Source organism: Amphichorda felina (assembly GCF_050947745.1).
Source record: "Amphichorda felina strain 45539 chromosome Unknown scaffold_4, whole genome shotgun sequence".
In the NCBI taxonomy this organism is placed as follows: Eukaryota; Fungi; Ascomycota; class Sordariomycetes; order Hypocreales; family Bionectriaceae; genus Amphichorda; species Amphichorda felina.
The window spans coordinates 687,354-704,855 of record NW_028145046.1 but is presented as its reverse complement, the minus strand read 5'-3'; the positions used below and the strand labels follow the sequence as shown (position 1 = coordinate 704,855).

The 17,502-nt window shown below is 58.5% G+C and overlaps 7 protein-coding genes across 7 annotated transcripts; 4 read left to right on the top strand and 3 right to left on the bottom strand.

Moving 5' to 3' along the window:
* Positions 1-535: 535 nt before the first annotated feature.
* ACO1O0_003981 (uncharacterized protein) lies at positions 536-2,641 on the top strand (the record flags this gene model as incomplete). The annotated part of the gene is made up of 7 exons (XM_083193424.1): positions 536-749; positions 817-1,035; positions 1,095-1,200; positions 1,266-1,428; positions 1,490-1,572; positions 1,642-1,848; positions 1,933-2,641. The coding sequence occupies 7 exons, from the start codon at positions 536-538 to the stop codon at positions 2,639-2,641; spliced, it is 1,701 nt and encodes a 566-aa protein (XP_083050372.1).
* A 242-nt stretch (positions 2,642-2,883) lies between these two features.
* ACO1O0_003980 (uncharacterized protein) lies at positions 2,884-3,704 on the bottom strand (the record flags this gene model as incomplete). The annotated part of the gene is made up of 3 exons (XM_083193423.1): positions 2,884-3,071; positions 3,137-3,544; positions 3,593-3,704. The coding sequence occupies 3 exons, from the start codon at positions 3,702-3,704 to the stop codon at positions 2,884-2,886; spliced, it is 708 nt and encodes a 235-aa protein (XP_083050371.1).
* A 1,089-nt stretch (positions 3,705-4,793) lies between these two features.
* ACO1O0_003979 (copper amine oxidase) lies at positions 4,794-7,019 on the top strand (the record flags this gene model as incomplete). The annotated part of the gene is made up of 4 exons (XM_083193422.1): positions 4,794-4,847; positions 4,916-5,347; positions 5,395-5,926; positions 5,986-7,019. The coding sequence occupies 4 exons, from the start codon at positions 4,794-4,796 to the stop codon at positions 7,017-7,019; spliced, it is 2,052 nt and encodes a 683-aa protein (XP_083050370.1).
* A 436-nt stretch (positions 7,020-7,455) lies between these two features.
* On the top strand, positions 7,456-10,007 carry ACO1O0_003978 (uncharacterized protein; the record flags this gene model as incomplete). Its single annotated transcript, XM_083193421.1, has 4 exons — positions 7,456-7,492; positions 7,554-7,613; positions 7,686-7,926; positions 7,991-10,007. 4 exons carry the CDS (start codon positions 7,456-7,458, stop codon positions 10,005-10,007), a joined length of 2,355 nt encoding a protein of 784 aa, XP_083050369.1.
* A 116-nt stretch (positions 10,008-10,123) lies between these two features.
* On the bottom strand, positions 10,124-11,179 carry ACO1O0_003977 (cytochrome b5-like heme/steroid binding domain-containing protein; the record flags this gene model as incomplete). Its single annotated transcript, XM_083193420.1, has 1 exon — positions 10,124-11,179. One exon carries the CDS (start codon positions 11,177-11,179, stop codon positions 10,124-10,126), a length of 1,056 nt encoding a protein of 351 aa, XP_083050368.1.
* Positions 11,180-12,035: 856 nt separating this feature from the next.
* Positions 12,036-14,207, top strand: ACO1O0_003976 (uncharacterized protein; the record flags this gene model as incomplete). The annotated part of the gene is made up of 1 exon (XM_083193419.1): positions 12,036-14,207. The coding sequence occupies one exon, from the start codon at positions 12,036-12,038 to the stop codon at positions 14,205-14,207; it is 2,172 nt and encodes a 723-aa protein (XP_083050367.1).
* Positions 14,208-15,126: 919 nt separating this feature from the next.
* Positions 15,127-16,818, bottom strand: CAJ1 (X-domain of DnaJ-containing-domain-containing protein; the record flags this gene model as incomplete). The annotated part of the gene is made up of 3 exons (XM_083193418.1): positions 15,127-15,291; positions 15,361-16,634; positions 16,713-16,818. The coding sequence occupies 3 exons, from the start codon at positions 16,816-16,818 to the stop codon at positions 15,127-15,129; spliced, it is 1,545 nt and encodes a 514-aa protein (XP_083050366.1).
* Between the last annotated feature and the right edge of the window lie 684 nt (positions 16,819-17,502).

Below are 17,502 nucleotides of genomic sequence, written 5' to 3'. Positions count from 1 at the left end.
CCTTGCCTTTAGAGGCATGCAGGTAGCATCCCCCGCCCTGTGTATATTCGACACAGGCCTGGTGACAGTGCTTCTCCTCATGCGGGTCAACCATCTCCCCGGCGCTGAGCCATCCTTGCAAGGAGAGTGTGGGGAGAGATAACAGTCCAACAATGACCCTGGGAGCGCCAACAAATTAGAGTACACGCACAGTGACACCATCCGCCGCGGCAGTGAGGTCCGGTGCTGGTAACTTGGTGTTGGAGCGCACATGGCACTGGGATCCTTTGGTTTGCCTGAACTCGGACCGCCGTCCATGCTCGGATCGGCCAGGTAATTGAGATAAGACACGACACGGCGTGCTTAAGTATCTCGGGGGGTTGCAGCATATTGTCTCTGTAGAATGTTCCAAGCTGCTTCACCCTTCTATTAGACTATCAAACTATCACCGGCAGCCCAGCGCCTTTTTCTCGGCATCAGAGCGCCACTCCGCCCACCGAGTCCCACCACTTCCAGCCATATACTACCGTATACGCATTGCCACTACAGAGGGAGAATGGGTTCTCCAAAGGACGACACGGCGGCGTCGACGGCGGCGGATGTGAAAAAGGTTGTCTCCAACACTGACCACGATGGACCGGACGAGCCGCGCAAGAGCCTCGAGGAAGCCCTGCCCTCAGAGCTCGTCTCGGCTGGATCGCAGCATCTGCAGCGGAGGCTGGGCGGCAAGGAGGTGCAGCTGATTGCCCTCGGCGGCGCCATTGGGACGTGTGAGTGATCAGATATCAACATCACATACATGTACGAATTTGCCTAACGTTTGGTTGGAAATAACAGCCCTCTTTGTTCAGATGGGAGGCGCCCTCCCCAAGGGCGGCCCTGCGGGCCTCTTCCTGGGCTTCTGCATCTATGGCACCGTCATGGTCTGTGTCAACCAGTGCTTTGCCGAGATGATCACCTACATGCCCATTGCCTCGCCCTTTGTGCGCCTGTCGGGCTTCTGGGTCGACGAGGCCCTCAACTTTGCCATGGGCTGGAACTACTTTTTTCTCATGGGTGAGTGTATACAAAGCACACATAGCATCAGTTCTGCTGACACAAACGGACCAACGCAGCCTTCAGTATCCCCTACGAAATTACCGCCATTGCCGTCCTCCTGGGCTTCTGGAGTGATGCCGTTCCCGTCGTGGCCGTCGTCATGGTGTGCCTCGTTATATTTGCGTATGGCCCTTTACACGCCCTCCCCTTTTGATCTCAGGAGGTACAAAATCTAATCGGACGTGCAGAGTCCTCAACGGCCTCGCCGTCAAGTGGTTTGGCCTCTCCGAGTTCTACCTGTCGTCCTTCAAGGTCTTCCTCATGCTGGGCCTGATCATGTACACCTTTATCACCATGGTCGGCGGCAATCCCAAGGGCAACGCCTATGGATTTGCCTACTGGGAGGATCCGGTAAGCTATTCTCTGTCTGCCACTGCTCTTTTTTTTGAGCCTGGCTAATTCAGCTCACCAGGGCGCCTTTGTCGAGCATCTCGCAGAGGGAAACACAGGTCGGTTCCTGGGTCTGCTGTCGTGCATGGTCCAGGCTTCTTTTACGTGAGCTCCCCCTAGACCATGAGTTAACTATATTATATTGTACGCGTTAGACTGACACTCCATGTGAAGCATGGTCGGGCCCGAGTTCATCTCCATGGTGGCCCCTGAGGCGCAGGTCCCTCGCAAGCTGATGAAACGAGCCTACCAGTCCTTTGTGTGGCGTCTCATGTTCTTCTTCATCGGCGGTGCCCTCTGCGTTGGCATTGTCATCCCGTACGACGATCCAACGCTGGAAAGAGTTCTCGTTGACGGTGACGGTGCCGGGACCGGTGCTGCGTGAGTCTATCCCCCCCCCCCCCCCCCCTTTTTTTATCTCTGGTCAGCCCCTTCTGACCCCTGAGCCCCAACTAACACACCCAGCTCGCCCTATGTCATCTCCATGACCAACTTTGGTATCAAGGGCCTTCCCTCGCTCGTCAACGCCCTCATCATCACGTCGGTCCTCTCCGCCGGCAACCACTGCACCTACGCCGCGGCCCGCACCCTGCACGGCCTGGCCCTCGACGGCAAGGCCCCCCGCTTCCTGTCCAAGTGCAACAAGCAGGGCGTGCCCTACTACGCGGTCGGCGTCTCCCTGCTCTTCTGCCTCCTCGCCCTGCTGCAGCTCAGCGACTCGTCGGCCACCGTCCTCGGCTGGCTCGTGGGCATCTGCACCGCCTCCTTCGTCCTCAACTACGTCGGCACCGTCATCACCTACCTGCACTTCTACGCCGCCTGCAGGCGCCAGGGCGTCGACCGCCGCACCCTCCCCTACCGGGGCCTCCTCCAGCCCTACGCCGCCTGGTGGGCCCTCTTCGGCACCGTCTTCATGAGCCTCGCCCTGGGGTACAACCTCTTCATCGACGGCCAGTGGGACACGACCCTCTTCATCACCAGCTACGGCATGGTCGGCTTCTTCCCCGCGGCGTTTGTCGTGTGGAAGGTCGTCAAGCGCACGACCTGGGTGCGGCCCGGCACGGCGGACCTGCGGCTGGGCACCACAAAGGACGACATTGACTTGTACGAGACGCTGTTTGAGCCCAAGAAGAGAGGTAAGCTGTCCGGGTGGTTCAATGGGTTATTTGAGTAGATCTGTGTTCTTGGTGTGTGCGTGTGTGTGTCTTCCATGTGGTCAGGAGACAAGCTGCGGCAATATACGTACAATACATGTATACAATACATGCATATGATACTCCTATTAAGCAGTCTATCAGTGAAAGTTGCCCAGGGAGTAACAAGTATCTGTTCACCGATAGCCCCGGCAATTGGCCAGGAACACGGTTGTGTAAAACTAAGCGACAGAAGTACCCAAAGCCTCGCCCCGACAAAGACTCACATGGATACAGACATGTAGAAGTCCCCTGGCCCTTGACCTGGCTCCCAGAGCTTCGACTCCGGAACGGGCAGTGCCCCCATCTTCTGGATCAGATACTTGCCGATGGCCACGTCCTTGCCAGCCTCCTTCCTATTCCCCCAGTCCGTGATGCCTCCGAATGGGTTCTCGGCAGCTGAAGAGTTGCCTGCTCATGATGTTAGCACAGTTGTCACGCACTTGTCCCGTGAGAAATGTATATGAGTTCCCTACCCGTGTCCATGCCCACCATTCCCACCTCCAGGCTCTCCAGCAGCCTCCAGGTCCGGTTCACATCCCTTGTGAAGAAGTAGGAGGTTGGCTCTATGGGCGTGGCGTTGCCCTTTTCCACAACCTCCTCTTCCGTCTCGAAGTTGTACACCCCTAGCAGGGTGCCAAAGACCTCCTCCCTCGTCGTCAACATGTCATCCGCCATGCTCTTAATGATGGTCGGGAGCAAGCCCGCGCGCAGGGCCAAATTAGCCAAGGGCAGCACGCTGAGGGACGTCTCGGGCGGGGGCTTGACGACCATGGCGACGGGGGAGCTCCAGGGGGCGAGGGCGACGGCTGACGCCGCTGGGCTGCTTGGCGACGAGGGTGCGGCGGTCGAGAAGGATGCAAAGATCTGTTTGGTCCCGGGGTCTATGCCGTTCAGCAGTTTCTCCAGGTGTATATCTTGTATTCACCTACCCTCGACATCAAAGGTGTCGGGGGGCTGGGACGTCACCGAGTCTCCATGGAGCAAGGACCCCTTATGGAGGAGAGATGGATCCTCCAGCTGGAAGAAGTTAGATGAATCCATACCGAAATGTTGAAAGGGGGGTGTATACCTGGAATAGGAGCTACTGGGCATGGTGGACGACAAGAAGGCTACTACGGCATCTACAAGAAGTTTTGTACCATTGTGCAACGCGCCTGCAACACAATGCCTTTATAAAGTAATATACCCCATGTCCAGAATCTGATCTCATATAAAGATACAGTAGGCAATGTGCAATATACCTTGAGGATTCCACCACAAGCTGGGTTCCACCCGTGTCTGGTCGGTCAGACATGCAGACGGGAATGAAGCTGCATCCAAATGTTGCCAGCACATGCGTCCAAGTTACATAACTGATATCCCGGTTGGGTGAAAAAGCATCAGGGCGCACCCTACGAAGGACATTTGGGTGAATATTCGAGCGTCAACAGCATGTTGTGGTGGCCCAGTGGGTGCTGGTGGGTGGTTTATACATTGGCCAATGGATCCCCAAGAGGCTAGAAGGCGGTGCTGATCTTGGGGGTCGGTGCCATTGAGGTAACAGAAACCTACAATGGCCACAATAGCTTCTCCTCATTTATACCTTTAGAGGACACGAAACCGCCCATCTCTCGTGTTGCAAACTTGCATGATTGGCGATTCACAAATTACCCGCTCCTCGCCTCCATAACACTTGGCGGACCCCAGCCTATGCCTTTAGAGGGACGTCGGTCCGAGCTGGCCAAGGCCGGTATCAAGTCATTCATCCCGCCTCCTCATTTATACCTTTAGAGGGTACGTGAGCGAGGCGCCTTACCTTTGGAGGAGATAACCCGTCATGTACATGTAGCAAGTCGATAGAGCCTGTGCCACCAACAAATAGCATTTGCCACAAGCGACATCGGCCAGACGGCGGTCAGCGTTGCAGGATTCCAGCATGGCAGCAGCATGGCAGCATTGACAACACAGTCGCCTCCATCCAGATTGACAAGTTGACAATTGAATGGATACCATCGGTGTCAAGAGCCGCCCCGGACTATTTGACCGAAACAAAACTCATAGCAACCACAACACGACTATCAAGTCTTCTCGAGGCTTTCTCGCCGATTGCCATTTCAATTCTTCCCAACCCACCCATCCACCATCGTCAACATGCCGTGCAGCCCTCACCCCTTCGACCCTCTGTCGCCAGAGGAAATCTCCCGGGTGAGTACCACATGTACCACATGTACCTCTGAGCCCACTGGTTGAGCATCTCATTGACACTCCAACAGGCAGCCGAGATTGTTCGCCCAGCATTCGCCGGGCAGGACCCCAACTTCCGCGTCATCACCCTCAAAGAGCCTCCCAAGGCTCAGATGGTGGACTTCCTCGAAAAGGAGCACCGCAAGCAGCCCGTCAGCTCGGCCCCCACGCGATGTGCACGCGTCCAGGTGGTTGTTTCTCCCAGCGGAGCCCCCAACAGGCTGTTCGAGCTCGAGGTCGACCTCGACGAGAACAAGGTCTCCAAGCAGACCGAGCTTCATGGAAAGCACTCCCATATCGACCCCGGATATATGCAAGAGGTGGAGGCCGCCTGCATGGCCGACGAGCGGGTGAAGCACGAGATCAAACTGCTTGACCTCCCTGCGGGTTCCCAGGTCATCATCGAGCCCTGGGCGTATGCAACCGACGGCATGAATGACATGACCCAGAGAGTGTCCATGGTATACTGCCTCCCGGTCACTCCCAACCATCCAAGCGACTAATCCAGGCGACGCAGTGCTGGTTCTACCTCCAGGTTCATGACCATCCAGATGCCAACTACTACGCCTATCCCCTGGACCTCTGCGCCGAGGTCTCTGAGAAGCTGCAAGTCACCAAGATATACCGTCTCCCCACGACACCAGACGAGAAGATCCACAACGAGAAGCGCCCCTTTGACAGACGCAACATCCACCCCGCCGTCCAGAGCGAGTACCACCCTGACCTGAGGCCGAGCCCTCGGAGAACCACTAAACCGTACCAAGTCGTCCAGCCCGAGGGTCCGTCCTTCCAGATTTCCGGGAACCACCTCAGCTGGGAGAAGTGGACCTTTAGGGTCGGCTTCAACTACCGGGAAGGCCTCACGCTCCACGATATCCGCTATGACGGCCGCAGTCTCTTCTACCGCCTGTCCCTTGCCGAGATGTTCGTCCCCTATGGCGATCCGCGGGCCCCCTACCCAAGGAAGGCCGCCTTTGACCTCGGCAACGACGGCGCGGGCCTCAACGCCAACAACCTCCAGCTGGGATGCGATTGCCTAGGTAATAATGAGAACAAACCGGTCAGGTCTTGTACGCAGCTAATGCCCTGCCCACCCCAGGTACCATCAAATACTTTGACGCGTGGCACAACACCAAGTCCGGGGCGCCCATGAAGCTTCCCAACGTGGTCTGCTGCCACGAGCAGGACGACGGCATCCTCTGGAAGCACACCAACTTCCGCACGGGCAACGCCGCCGTGACGCGCTCCCGTATCCTCGTGCTGCAGACTATCATCACCGTCAGCAACTACGAGTACATCTTCGCCTTCCACTTCAGCCAGGACGCGTCCATCTTCTACGAGGTCCGCGCCACGGGCATCCTGTCGACGGTGCCCATCAAGCACGGCCTGGCGGACAAGGTCCCCTACGGCACCGTCGTCGCCCCGGGCGTCCTCGCCCCGTACCACCAGCACCTGTTCTCCCTGCGCATCGACCCGGCCATCGACGGGCACGCCAACTCGCTGGCCATCGAAGAGTCCAAGCCCATGCCCCTCGACGACGTCCACAACCCCTTCGGGATGGGCTACGTGGCCGAGAGCCGCATCGTGCAGGAGGAGGGCGGTTTCGACCTCGACTTCAGCAAGGCGCGCGTGTTCAAGTTCGTCAACGAGGCCAGGACCAACCCCATCACGGGCACGCCCGTGGGCTTCAAGCTGCTCCCGCATTACAGCCAGGGCCTGCTGTCGCACCCGGACTCGTTCCACGCGCGGCGCTCCGAGTTCGGCAGGCACGCCGTGTGGGTGACGCGCCACGACGACGACGAGCTGTTCCCCGCCGGGCGCTACACGATGCAGTCGATGGGGGGCGACGGCATTGCCTCAGCCATCCGGGGGCGCAGGGACCGCGGGGGGGACTGCTCCGTGCGCAACCAGGACATTGTCGTCTGGCACACGTTCGGGTCGACGCACAACCCGCGGATCGAAGACTGGCCCGTGATGCCCAGCGAGAAGATGATGGTCGGGCTGAAGCCCGTCAATTTCTTCTCGGGCAACCCGGGGCTGGATGTCGCGCCGTCCACGCAGGACGAGAACAGGAGTGTGCTGTATACGGAGGAGCAGGGCCCGGCATCTTCCTGCTGCAACTCTAGAATGTGAAGTAGAAGTGTGTTAGAATATTCCCCATGGGTAGGCGATTGATTCGCGAGGTGAGCAAAGCTCCAAGGATGGGGAGGAGAGAGCGGCGATGATAGATGATGCCCATGGCCAAGATGGCCGGCGTGTGATGGGGGCCATCGGCTATTCCTTTAGCGAGCTCTGAATGCTACCCGTAGAGATGGAGTCATCGCATAGAATAACAATGCAATGAGGTGGCCAACTATAACATGGTGTCCGTATCCGTAAGGTGCTTTGATCTTCCAAGATGCACGTGAGCTGGCGTTTGCCTCGACGCGTCTCGCCGACTTCAGCCCCGCAAAAAAGTTGGCGACCGTGATCCCTCAACGTCATTGCAACGGCGGATCCCACTACCGCATCACCCAGAATCAAATAATGCGCTGATGGGCCGGCCCCTGGCGCCTCTCATTGTTCCAAAATGTGGCTGCTTGAGAGTGACGACGACTCCCTCGGAGGTGAGCGACCCGCCGATACCTGAAACTCCCTGCACCAGCTGATTCCAATCCCGTCTGACAGGCCGTCGTCTCTGGCTGCGCCCGGGCAAGACATATCTCTTTGGACGCACTGCAGCAGAACGTACGTAACCCGACGTTCTTTGAGAGCCCTCCTTTCTACTTGGTGATGCTGACCGTGAGATCTTACTGGCAGCCGGCCAACATGCGATATCTCACAACACCATCTCCCGCAAGCACCTGACCATCAACGTAGCCGACGTCGAGCCTGGCTACGCGCACAACCTATCCAGCCGCTCGAGGCTCACGATCGAGGACCTCAAGACGAAAATAGGCACTTTAGTCAATGGCCAGAAGATCAAGGGTGAGAAGCACATCGTTGCTGGCGACCAGGAGGAAGTCGACATTGTCATGGGCAAATGCCCCAGCAAGTTCCGGTATGCCGATCAATCAATACCCCAGCCTGCGTATGCCCTTCCACTGAGACAACCCCCTTTACAGGTTAAAATGGTTCCCCGTCGTCTTCACCTTCTCCTTCACCAAGAAGGAGCTGCAGAACGGGCCCCTCACGACCCTCCAGGACCGCTTCGAGCAGCTCGACATCAAGCTTCTGACCGAGTATCACGCCAAGTGGACAACGCACGTCGTCTCCAAGAAGCGCAATACGGCAAAGGGCCTGCAGGCGTTGATCAATGGCAGGTACATTGTCACGGAGAGCTTCCTCGATGCAGTCGTCCAGGTCGCCGATGTCGCGGATGCTGAGACGGATTCAAGTGCTCTGGAGCAGGACTTTGATCGATATTGGCCCAATGCCATGGAACATCTCCCTCCACCGGGTGGAGAGCCTGTGCAACACCCGGACGCGACATATGCCCCCGACGCGGGGCGCAAGGACATCTTCGAGGGGTACACGTTCATCTTCTACGACCAGTCCCAGTACAACAACCTGCTGGCCCCTATCACGGATGGAGGCGGTAAAGCACTCATGGAGCAAGTCAACCCCGGAGAGACTGACGTGGATGACTTTATCCGGTACGTGAAGAGCGTAGCGGGCGAGAAGGGGCTTGGCTCGTTTGAAGACGGCGGTGAAGGCAAGGGCGTAGTGCTAGTGCGATACGTACCGGCCAAGGGGGCCCATGTGGAGTGGTATACCGACTTCTTTACGTCCGTATCGCTACGGTTAGACCACCGGCCCATCGAGCAGAGTGAGTTCCTCGAAGCCATCCTCATCAGGGACGCCAGCATCCTCCGCCGACCACTCGAGATTGAATCGCCAACGAATACCCAGGAGCCACACACAGCCCGCAGCAGGAGGCAAGAGGCAGCGCCCCAGCCGTCAGCAGAGGAGGATCCGACGGCTACTCAAGGTGTGGAGGAAGTGCCAGAGTCGCAGGAGCCAGCGTCTCGAAGACCCAGAACCCGTAGGCCGGTGAAGCGACGCTTCGCAGGGTTCGACGACGGTGGCGATGTCGACATGGACGACGCGCGCCCCGTGCCGGGCCCGGAGAGCAGCGGGGCGCTCGAGGATGAAGGCGGATTGTTCGTCTCGCAGGAACCGTCACAGCCGCCGGGGGACGAGCCTAGCGCAGAGCGCACGTCGCAGCGAAAGCGACCAGCACCACCCGCGCCGGAAGATGACCTGATGGACGGGATGGCACCAGCAGCAGCGAGATTCAAGCGGCAACGGCTAGAGCGGGGCGAGACGTTCCCATCACCCACACCAGAGCCAGGGCCCGAAGCATCGGCGCCAGCACCAGAGAAGAAGAAGCCCAAGAAGGAGATTGACATCCTTGCCGTCGCGGCCCAGAACCGCCAGCAGGAGGAGGAGCGGGCGCGCAGAGAGGAAGAGGACCTGGCCAACCTCCCAGACGATGTCGACCTGGCCGAGATCCGTAGGCTCAACATTGTGGAGGAGGTCGAGGTGCGCCAGCCGGGGTCCGGGGCGCGGACGCGCGAGCAGGACATTGCGGACGGCCGCTGGGACCCCAAGTGGAACGGCATGAAGAACTTCAAAAAGTTCCGCCGGAGGGGCGAGGCGGTGGGGAGGCAGCCGGCGAGGAACATTGTGCCCCTGGCCGAGGTGAAGAATAAGGAGTTTGGCGTCGGGGATGACTACTGGCTGGAGGACGAGGGGAGCCAGAGGAGGAAGAAGACAGGAAGCCAGCCGTCCGGCATAGAGTCGCAGAACTCGGCCCCGCAACCTACGGCTCCGCCGACACGGGTCTCAAGGGTCATCCAGTCCGGTAGCGACGATGACGACGACGATGAGGATGAGTCGTCGGTGGTCATCGACCCGGCCCGATCTACGACCCGTGGTGGCAGAGCGGCCACGTCCCAGACTCGGAGCAGCGCGGCAACGCAGTCTTCGAGACAGTCGAGCCAGAATAAACGGCCAGCGCCGGTGCCACCAAAGGAGCTACCTCCAAAGAGGCAACGGCAGACGCGCAAGACTGTAGAGGTCCCAGACAGTGAAGATAGCGATGATGACCTCAAGTTTAGGTTCGGCAAGAGGCGGTAGCAGGAGTCACACCTGGGTCTATAAGGGGTATCTCTCTAAGTAGATAGCTAATGTAGCCATAAATGATAATAATTTCCAAAGCGGGAAAAAACACAAAACTCTTGAACATGTCACTGTTAGTCCATCTTGTCCATCTCGCTCTCCTGGTTCCCCTCCGGTTCATCAACCAACAACCCAACAAGACACGACGACAGCATCGTCTCGTAGTTGACCCACGGGTGGATCTCACCAAACAGCTTGGTCCCGTCGCGGCCCGCACCCCTCATCAGCTCGGGCACGCCGCCCGGGTGGAACTCGGCGTAGGGCGTGATGTTGTACACCTTGCCGTTGAGCCCCATCCACGCATCCTTGCCCTTGCGGCCCGTCTGGCGCTTCAGCATGGACGGTGTGACGCGCAGGTAGGGCGTCGAGGCGGGGAGGCCGCGCAGGTCGGCGCTGGGGCCGGAGATGCGGGCCCAGTCCAGCGGCGAGCGGCCGGGCGCGAGGATGACTTGGCGGCTCGGCTTGGAGGGTTTGGAGGAGTGCGTGGGCGGAGGGGCCAGGCCAGCGGCGGGAGGGGCGAGAGCACCGCCGCGGTTGGGGATGGGACCGCGGTTGGGGACGGGGCCGCGGGCGCGTTGGGCCGAGTTTGCGGCTGGGAACTGGGGGAGGCGGTTCGGTGTAGGGGAGGGCCGGGGCGGAGGAGGCATCATCATGGATGGGGTAGTCGAGGGCGCCGGTCGCGGCGCGGGTTCGGGGGGAGAAGATAGCTCTTCGGATAGCGAAAAGCTGGGGACTGGCTGCGACGGCTGCGAGACAACGGCCTTGGGCGTTGTCTGTTCATCGCTGTCGGGCGCGGCGGGTTCTGGGAGAGTGGAAAGCTCGATCGTGGGCGGAGGTGGTGGAGGAGAGGATATCGAGGGCTCATCGCGGGCCTTGCGGCTGGCTACCGAGGACAGATCTGGCGCATCTCGCGATGTCGTCGTTCCTGAGGAAGCATTCGTTTGGGATGCTGCTTGCCCGGCGCTGCTTTGTGCCTTGGCATCGTCATCTGAAGATGGAGCTGGACCCCGGGTAATGGCCCCTCCAAGACCCCTCCTAAAGCGCTGCAGCCATTCCGGGAGCCAGGCTACGGGGAAGGCTATCACGTAGACCACGGAGGCGACGATTATTGAGACTCCCAGGACGCCCATCGTCGTCAGTTGGGCGGGTGGCTGTGGTTGGTGGCGGTGGTTGACTATGTTGGGAAGGCTAAGACATGATGATGTTGGACTTCTGCGTGGGCTGGAATGGAGGCTTCAAGGGCATGCCAGGGCATGATCGCCACCAGAGGCTCCCCTGTCTCCACCTCCAGCGCCAATGGCCGGCCAACAAGCTGCCAGTGGCTGACCCTGGCAGCGGCAGCGCTAGAAAAGGGACGCTGGAGGTGGGAGGGCTGCTAAGCTGTTGCAGGCATAGCGCTGAACAAGCGTCCCGAGGCCTGAACCATGCCATTGATTGACTGAATCAAACGGCTCCGAGACTCAAGGGGGGGTCTAGGGACCCGGGAGATGACGATGTGGAGGCGGGGGACCTGAGAAACAATTCACAAACAAAACATTGCACAAGCATTTGTTGACACGTGCTGCATGAACAGCAATTTCGCTACAGCGTGGCAGGTCCATGAACTGGCCTTTGAGATACGCCCATAGTAGTGCTTCGTACGGATAATAAGGTACTTCGTACTCCGTAGTAGGTATATTTTGTTGTGCTGTGCTCTGGGCTCGATGTACGGAGTAAGGTGCACAATGAGCGGTTATTCCAGTGTTTTGTTTCCATAATCTCTCTCTTAATATAGACACGGATACCGAGTGGAATCTCATCTAGATTACGGGTACGCCTAGCAGGGTTGGCTGATGAAGGCGGGAATTGAAGACTGGGAGTTGGGCTAGCGGGACCAAACACCGAGACCTCCCGGACAACACACCACATAGTCACCACAGTCACCACACCACCATACCTCCATACCTCTGTACCTCCTCCTCCATCCGCCACGCCTCCAAGGCCAGCATGCGCTCCGTTGACCAGCCACCTACCAACACACAATCCAATTCGCTTCCCAAGTCTATCCTCCCTATAACCGCCAGCTCCAGCTTCCCCCCAACCAGCAGCCATCCCAAAGCACCCACCCTGTTCACGCCCAAGACGCCCAGGCCAGTGCCGTCCCGAACCCGCCCACCGCTCCGCGTGCGCGACAACAACCAAAATGCCCCATCGCTGAGCCCGAAACCGACCATCATCACCACCGCCTCGGCCTCCACGACGCGTTCCACCATCGTGACCGCCTCAACTCGCACAATGCCCGTCGGCGGTGGCGACAACAACCGGCCCCGCCAGCCACAGCTCAGTGCTGCTGCTGCCAGAGCATGCAACCGACCGCCCCTGACGCCCAAAGTCGCAACCACCAAACAGCAACCCGCTGTCTCGCCCCTCACCGGGAGGAGACCCCATACCGGAAAAGATGACACCAGCTCCGCAGCATCAGCCCCCTTCCTGGCCGCCAACGTCACAGGGCGCTCTGGCTCGAGGCAGACCCGCGGCGAGAGTGCTAACAGCACCCCGAGCGGCACCCCGAACCCGGACAAGAAATACGACGGATGGGACGCCAATAAAACTGGGTTCGGTGTCTCGGGCCCGGCCTTCGACGGTGGCAAGTCGGGGTCCCAGGTAGGCCACCAGCACGATGCGCCCGAGTCCAAGTTCTTCTACGCCAGCGATGCCCGACCGACTTCTCAGGGGTCCATGCCACGGCCGGCCACCTTGCTCCAGAAGCCGGCCACATTCTTGTACGCAAATGGGGTTTCCGCAGAAGGCAAGAGGAACACCACACCACCGAGCATCGCACACTTTGCCCCAACACTCTCAACAACGCCCGAACCGAACTTGACCAAGTTCTTCTACGCCAATGGAGCCCCTGACTATCACTCCAGGCCGGGGTTGATGACCACTGGCTCGGGGTCTACCGTATCCACGAGTTCACGAATGACAAACTCGCGTCCAGGAACTGGCAACTCTGCCCCCACTCCAGCACCGTCCGTCACTTCCCGGCCTATATCCCCTATCAAAGCCGCGTCGACCCCATCCGCAACCCCGACCCTCCAGGGAAGTGCCATGCCGCCCGGGCCAGTAAGGTCCCCGTCAGTTATATCAGCTCCTACTCTCGCACCCGCTCCGATCATCAATGGCAAGAGACGGGTCAGCATCGAGGTTCCAGCCCGAGAAACTCCACCTCCAGCACACAGGGGCCACTCCAGGGCAGGCAGCGTCCCCGGCCTGGATCAGTTGGTGGTCCCCAAGTACGCCCGCTCCCCCCAGACACCGGATACCACATCAGCACCCCTTTCCCCGGGACATTCTCGGCCAGCCATGACCATGGCGTCGATCTTGCAGGTCGCGGATGACCTCAGGGAAGATGAGGACTCCAAGGATGATGACTCGCAGCCCGAGGTGCAGAGCCCAACCAAATCTTCACACTCGAACGAACCAGTCAACGAGCTTGTAGCCAATGCCCGAAGGGAGCGCAAAGTTCAGGACCTCGAAATCACGAATGCCTCGCTCGAGGCTATTAACCGAACCTTGGAGCGTCAGCTCAGGAAACAGACCGCAGAGCTGCGTAGATACCGTCGCCTCTCACGGGCCGGCCGCCTCTCCACTGTGTCTGGAGCATCTAGCCGAGTGGCCTCTGCAGCCCTGACGGACCCCCCTGTCGATCTGTCTGATCTCAGTGAAGAAGATCAGAACGGAATGGACGACCAAGATTCTTTCCATGAATCCGACTTCTCCAGCGATGAGACCGGATCAGCAGACGAACCGACATCTCCCAACGCCAAAATGGCTGCACGACGCAAAAGAGACGAGATTCGGCTGCAGCTCGATCTCACAAAGCATCAGGAGCTACTCATCGATAGTCAGAAGATCAACCAGAGCATCAAACGCTGCCTAGATTGGACCGAGGTCCTGATCAAAGAGGGTCAGAAGGCACTCGAGTACAGCGTCAAGGTATCTGACGTAGAACTTGGTGGACACGTCCTCGCACCGCCAGACGAGGATGAGGATGAGACCGCCTCGTATCAAGGAGACGACCAATCGGCAAAGGCCCCCTCCCCAACACTAGAACCGCTCCCGATCAAGACGGGTCAGGATCGAGATAGTGGTATCGAGCTACCCGTTGATGGTGGCTAATACCCCTGCCCTCGCCCCAATCTCGTCCCTAATCACCCCGTGTTGAACACGAACCGCATATATACGAATAGCGACCAGGTTGTCGCTCCTTTCTTTCACCACACCGTCGCAACTCGCGCCTACAATTTCCTTTCAAATTCTCGGGGGCTCCATAAACACGGAAACGGAAACCAGGAAATAGAAGGACCCGAATACCGGGTGTCAGGCGTTTTCATTTTCATTTTCTTTGCTCTTGTTGATCTTCTCGATCTTCAGTCCTTCCACACACGCAGCAGTGCAGGCGACTCGTCATCTTTTCTATTTCGTGCAGCTGGCAAAGGCGTCAGTGCCAGTCATCATCTGTTACCTTCTTTTCTTCGTCTCCTTTGTGCGCCCGTCGTTTGTACCAACAGATACCCCCAGATTTCGCAGCAGATCATGACAGCAAGGAAGCCAGGATGGCACCAGGATGGAGGATGTGAGCCGTCTTCAGAGACGGAGGGTGGGATTCGTTACTACTTGTTTGACCAGGATACCTACAATCCCGCGCGCGGAGGCGAATCACTTGGACACTTGGGCAAGTAGAGAGGCACAATAAAGACAGCAAGTGCCAATTTGAATTTTCAACTTGTCAGAATGTGACGGTTCATATAAGCTCGTAAAGGGGCGCCATATCCAGTGCGAGAACTTCGCCCTGCTACTTGTCCATGTAAAGAGATAAAAAAAGGGGGGTGAGTATCGTAATGCGGAAAACGAAAGCAGTAACCAATGTCTATGCGTGCAAAGCCAACCCGTGCCCACGGTACTAGGTATCTTCCTGGTTTTAAATCTATTCAACCACGCCACCGCACCGTCACGTGCACTCGAACAGGCCCTCCCTGTGTTGAATACACCGGGGGGGATGCCATCCCACAAGATGCATCAACTCTCCCTCGTATGATTAGGCCTTGGCAGATTGGGAATGGGCATCCTCCTTGGCTGCCTTCTTCCCACCATCCTGCTTGGATTTCTTCTTTCCGTCGTCCTTCTCCTTCTTCATAGCCGCCTCAGCGACGAGCTGTTCGAAAATGAGGTAGTCGCCCTCCTCCTCGGGTGATCGTTGCGCCTGGGTATCATGTCAGCATTATTTTCCCCTTGTGAGATGTGTAAAAATTCGGCCAAGAAGCCGGCTCACCTTGACAAAGACGTCGCCAACGAGGACGAGAGCCTGCGCACGCTCCAGACGCTTCTGCAGCGGCACCTTCTTATCGTAGAGAACGCTGTCACAGACCTCGCGCAGGACGCTCTGGATCTCAAACTTGGACCCCCGCCACGCGGCGTTGAGGATCTTGCCCGTCAGGCGGCGCTCGTACTCGGCGCGCTTCTCGTCGTCCCAGTCGTCACCACCCTCCTGCTCCCGGCGGGCCATGTCCTCCATGGTCTGCTGGGCATCGATGGCACTGCTGATAGTGTGCCACGTGTCCTTGACCATGTTGCCCTTGTCGCGCAGCTTGCTGAAGAAGCCGCCGATGCCGAGGAACTTTTGGCTGCGCAGCAGCGTCGACGCGCGCGTCACGTACGTCTGCCCGATGGCGTGTAGGATGTCGATGCCAAACGACTCCATCTTGAGATTTTCGACCTCGAGGCGCATCTGGTCCTGGAAAGCCTTAGTCACCAGGGGGCTCTTGTCCGTCTCGGTCCACACGCTGATGCGGTCGACGAGTTTGCTTGATAGAGTCTCCACGCGCTGCTGGCGAACCAGAGCGCGCTCCTTCTCGAAGGCAGCTAGCTGCTCACGCTGCTCCCGCGACAGACCACCCTTCTTCTTCTCCTTGCGGCGGAGGGCCTCCTCGGACATGTCCCCCTCGCCGGCGGCAGTAAGGTCCTCGTGTGACTTCTCGGTGAGGGCCGGGCGTATGGGGATCTGGTGCTGCTTCCGAGACGTCGAGGATGGGGTTGGCGAGGCATCGTTTGAGCGGGGAGGCACGGGGGGGGTGTCGGATGTGCCAGCGCCGGCAGAGGTCTTCTCATCGTCCACGACGACAGTGGGCGGTGATGCGTGCGTGCTGGTGGTGGCGAACCCAGCCTCCTGTTCCTTCATGCTCTGTCTGATGGCATCTTCGGTGCCGGGGAACTCCTCGTCGCCCTTTGCGGGCTGTTGCTGCTGCTTCTGCTCCTCCTCGGCGCGGGCGGCAGCCTCCTGCTGCTCGGCCTCCTCCTGCATGGTGATGTCCATGGTGGTGGTCAGGTCCTTCATCAGGCTGATCTCGCCGATCCAGTCGACGAAGGCCTCACCACCAAAGATGGAGGTGAAGAACTCGGCGGGGTCGGTGAAGCCCTCCTGAGGCTTTGCGTGGTCCTTGCCGAACTTATCGTAGGCGGCACGAAGGTCCTTGTCAGAGAGGACCTGGTAGGCCTCGCCGATGGCCTGGAACTTCTCGTGTGCGGTCGGATCATTGGGGTTCTTGTCTAGGTGCGTGGAGGCTCATCAGTCATGTCTGCGCGTCTCCCATTTATGCAAGGGGGCCCCGGGGGTCAAGTTCGTACCGGGATGGTGGATGATGGCCAGCTTGCGATAGGCCTTCTTGATCTCGAGCTCGGAGGCGGTGGCCTGGACACCCAGGGTGTCGTAGTAGGCCGTGTCGACAACCATATTGGCGGCTTGTGACTTGGCGGTAGAATGTTGGTGAGGATGAGAGTTTGGGGTTGATGCGCGGTCGAGTCGCCAGAAATTTGCAGTCCCGATATGAGGACCCCCGTTACTAGGTATTTGGTAGTCTAGGTTGCCGTCAATCTTGGGGCCTCGGTGTGCACGTAATGGAGGGGCAGTGTCGTCAGCAGCGCAGCATTGGTAGGAAACCACCACCAACAAGTTGGAAATCTTGGAAGCCTCCATCCGGCCGCCACCGCGCTGGCGTCAGCATTCACATGGCGCCAGCGACGCGGCTCTGGGACTTGCCTAGTGTCGCCACATGCTACATGCTGACTACTACAAGCAGTGCTACTGTCTACCTACCTACGTACAGAGGCTTATGCTAGACCCCATGATGTCTGAGAATTAGGCATAATGGCAGGCAACCATTATCATAAAACAAACGGCTTTATGTTTCATCTCGTTGAAAAAGCACAGGCAACGATCAAACATCAGACAATAGGACTATCCTATGTATGATTTTTGGCATCCTATACAATTGGTTCCGTCTGTGCACTCCTTCTGCAGCAGATACCAAACACTCGGAATAGGACCCGTGTTTGCTGGTTCACTCCAGCGATACATGTTGCGAGTTCCAACATCCAACGAAAATCTTCTGTCAAATGTGCCATGTAGCGCCGCCAT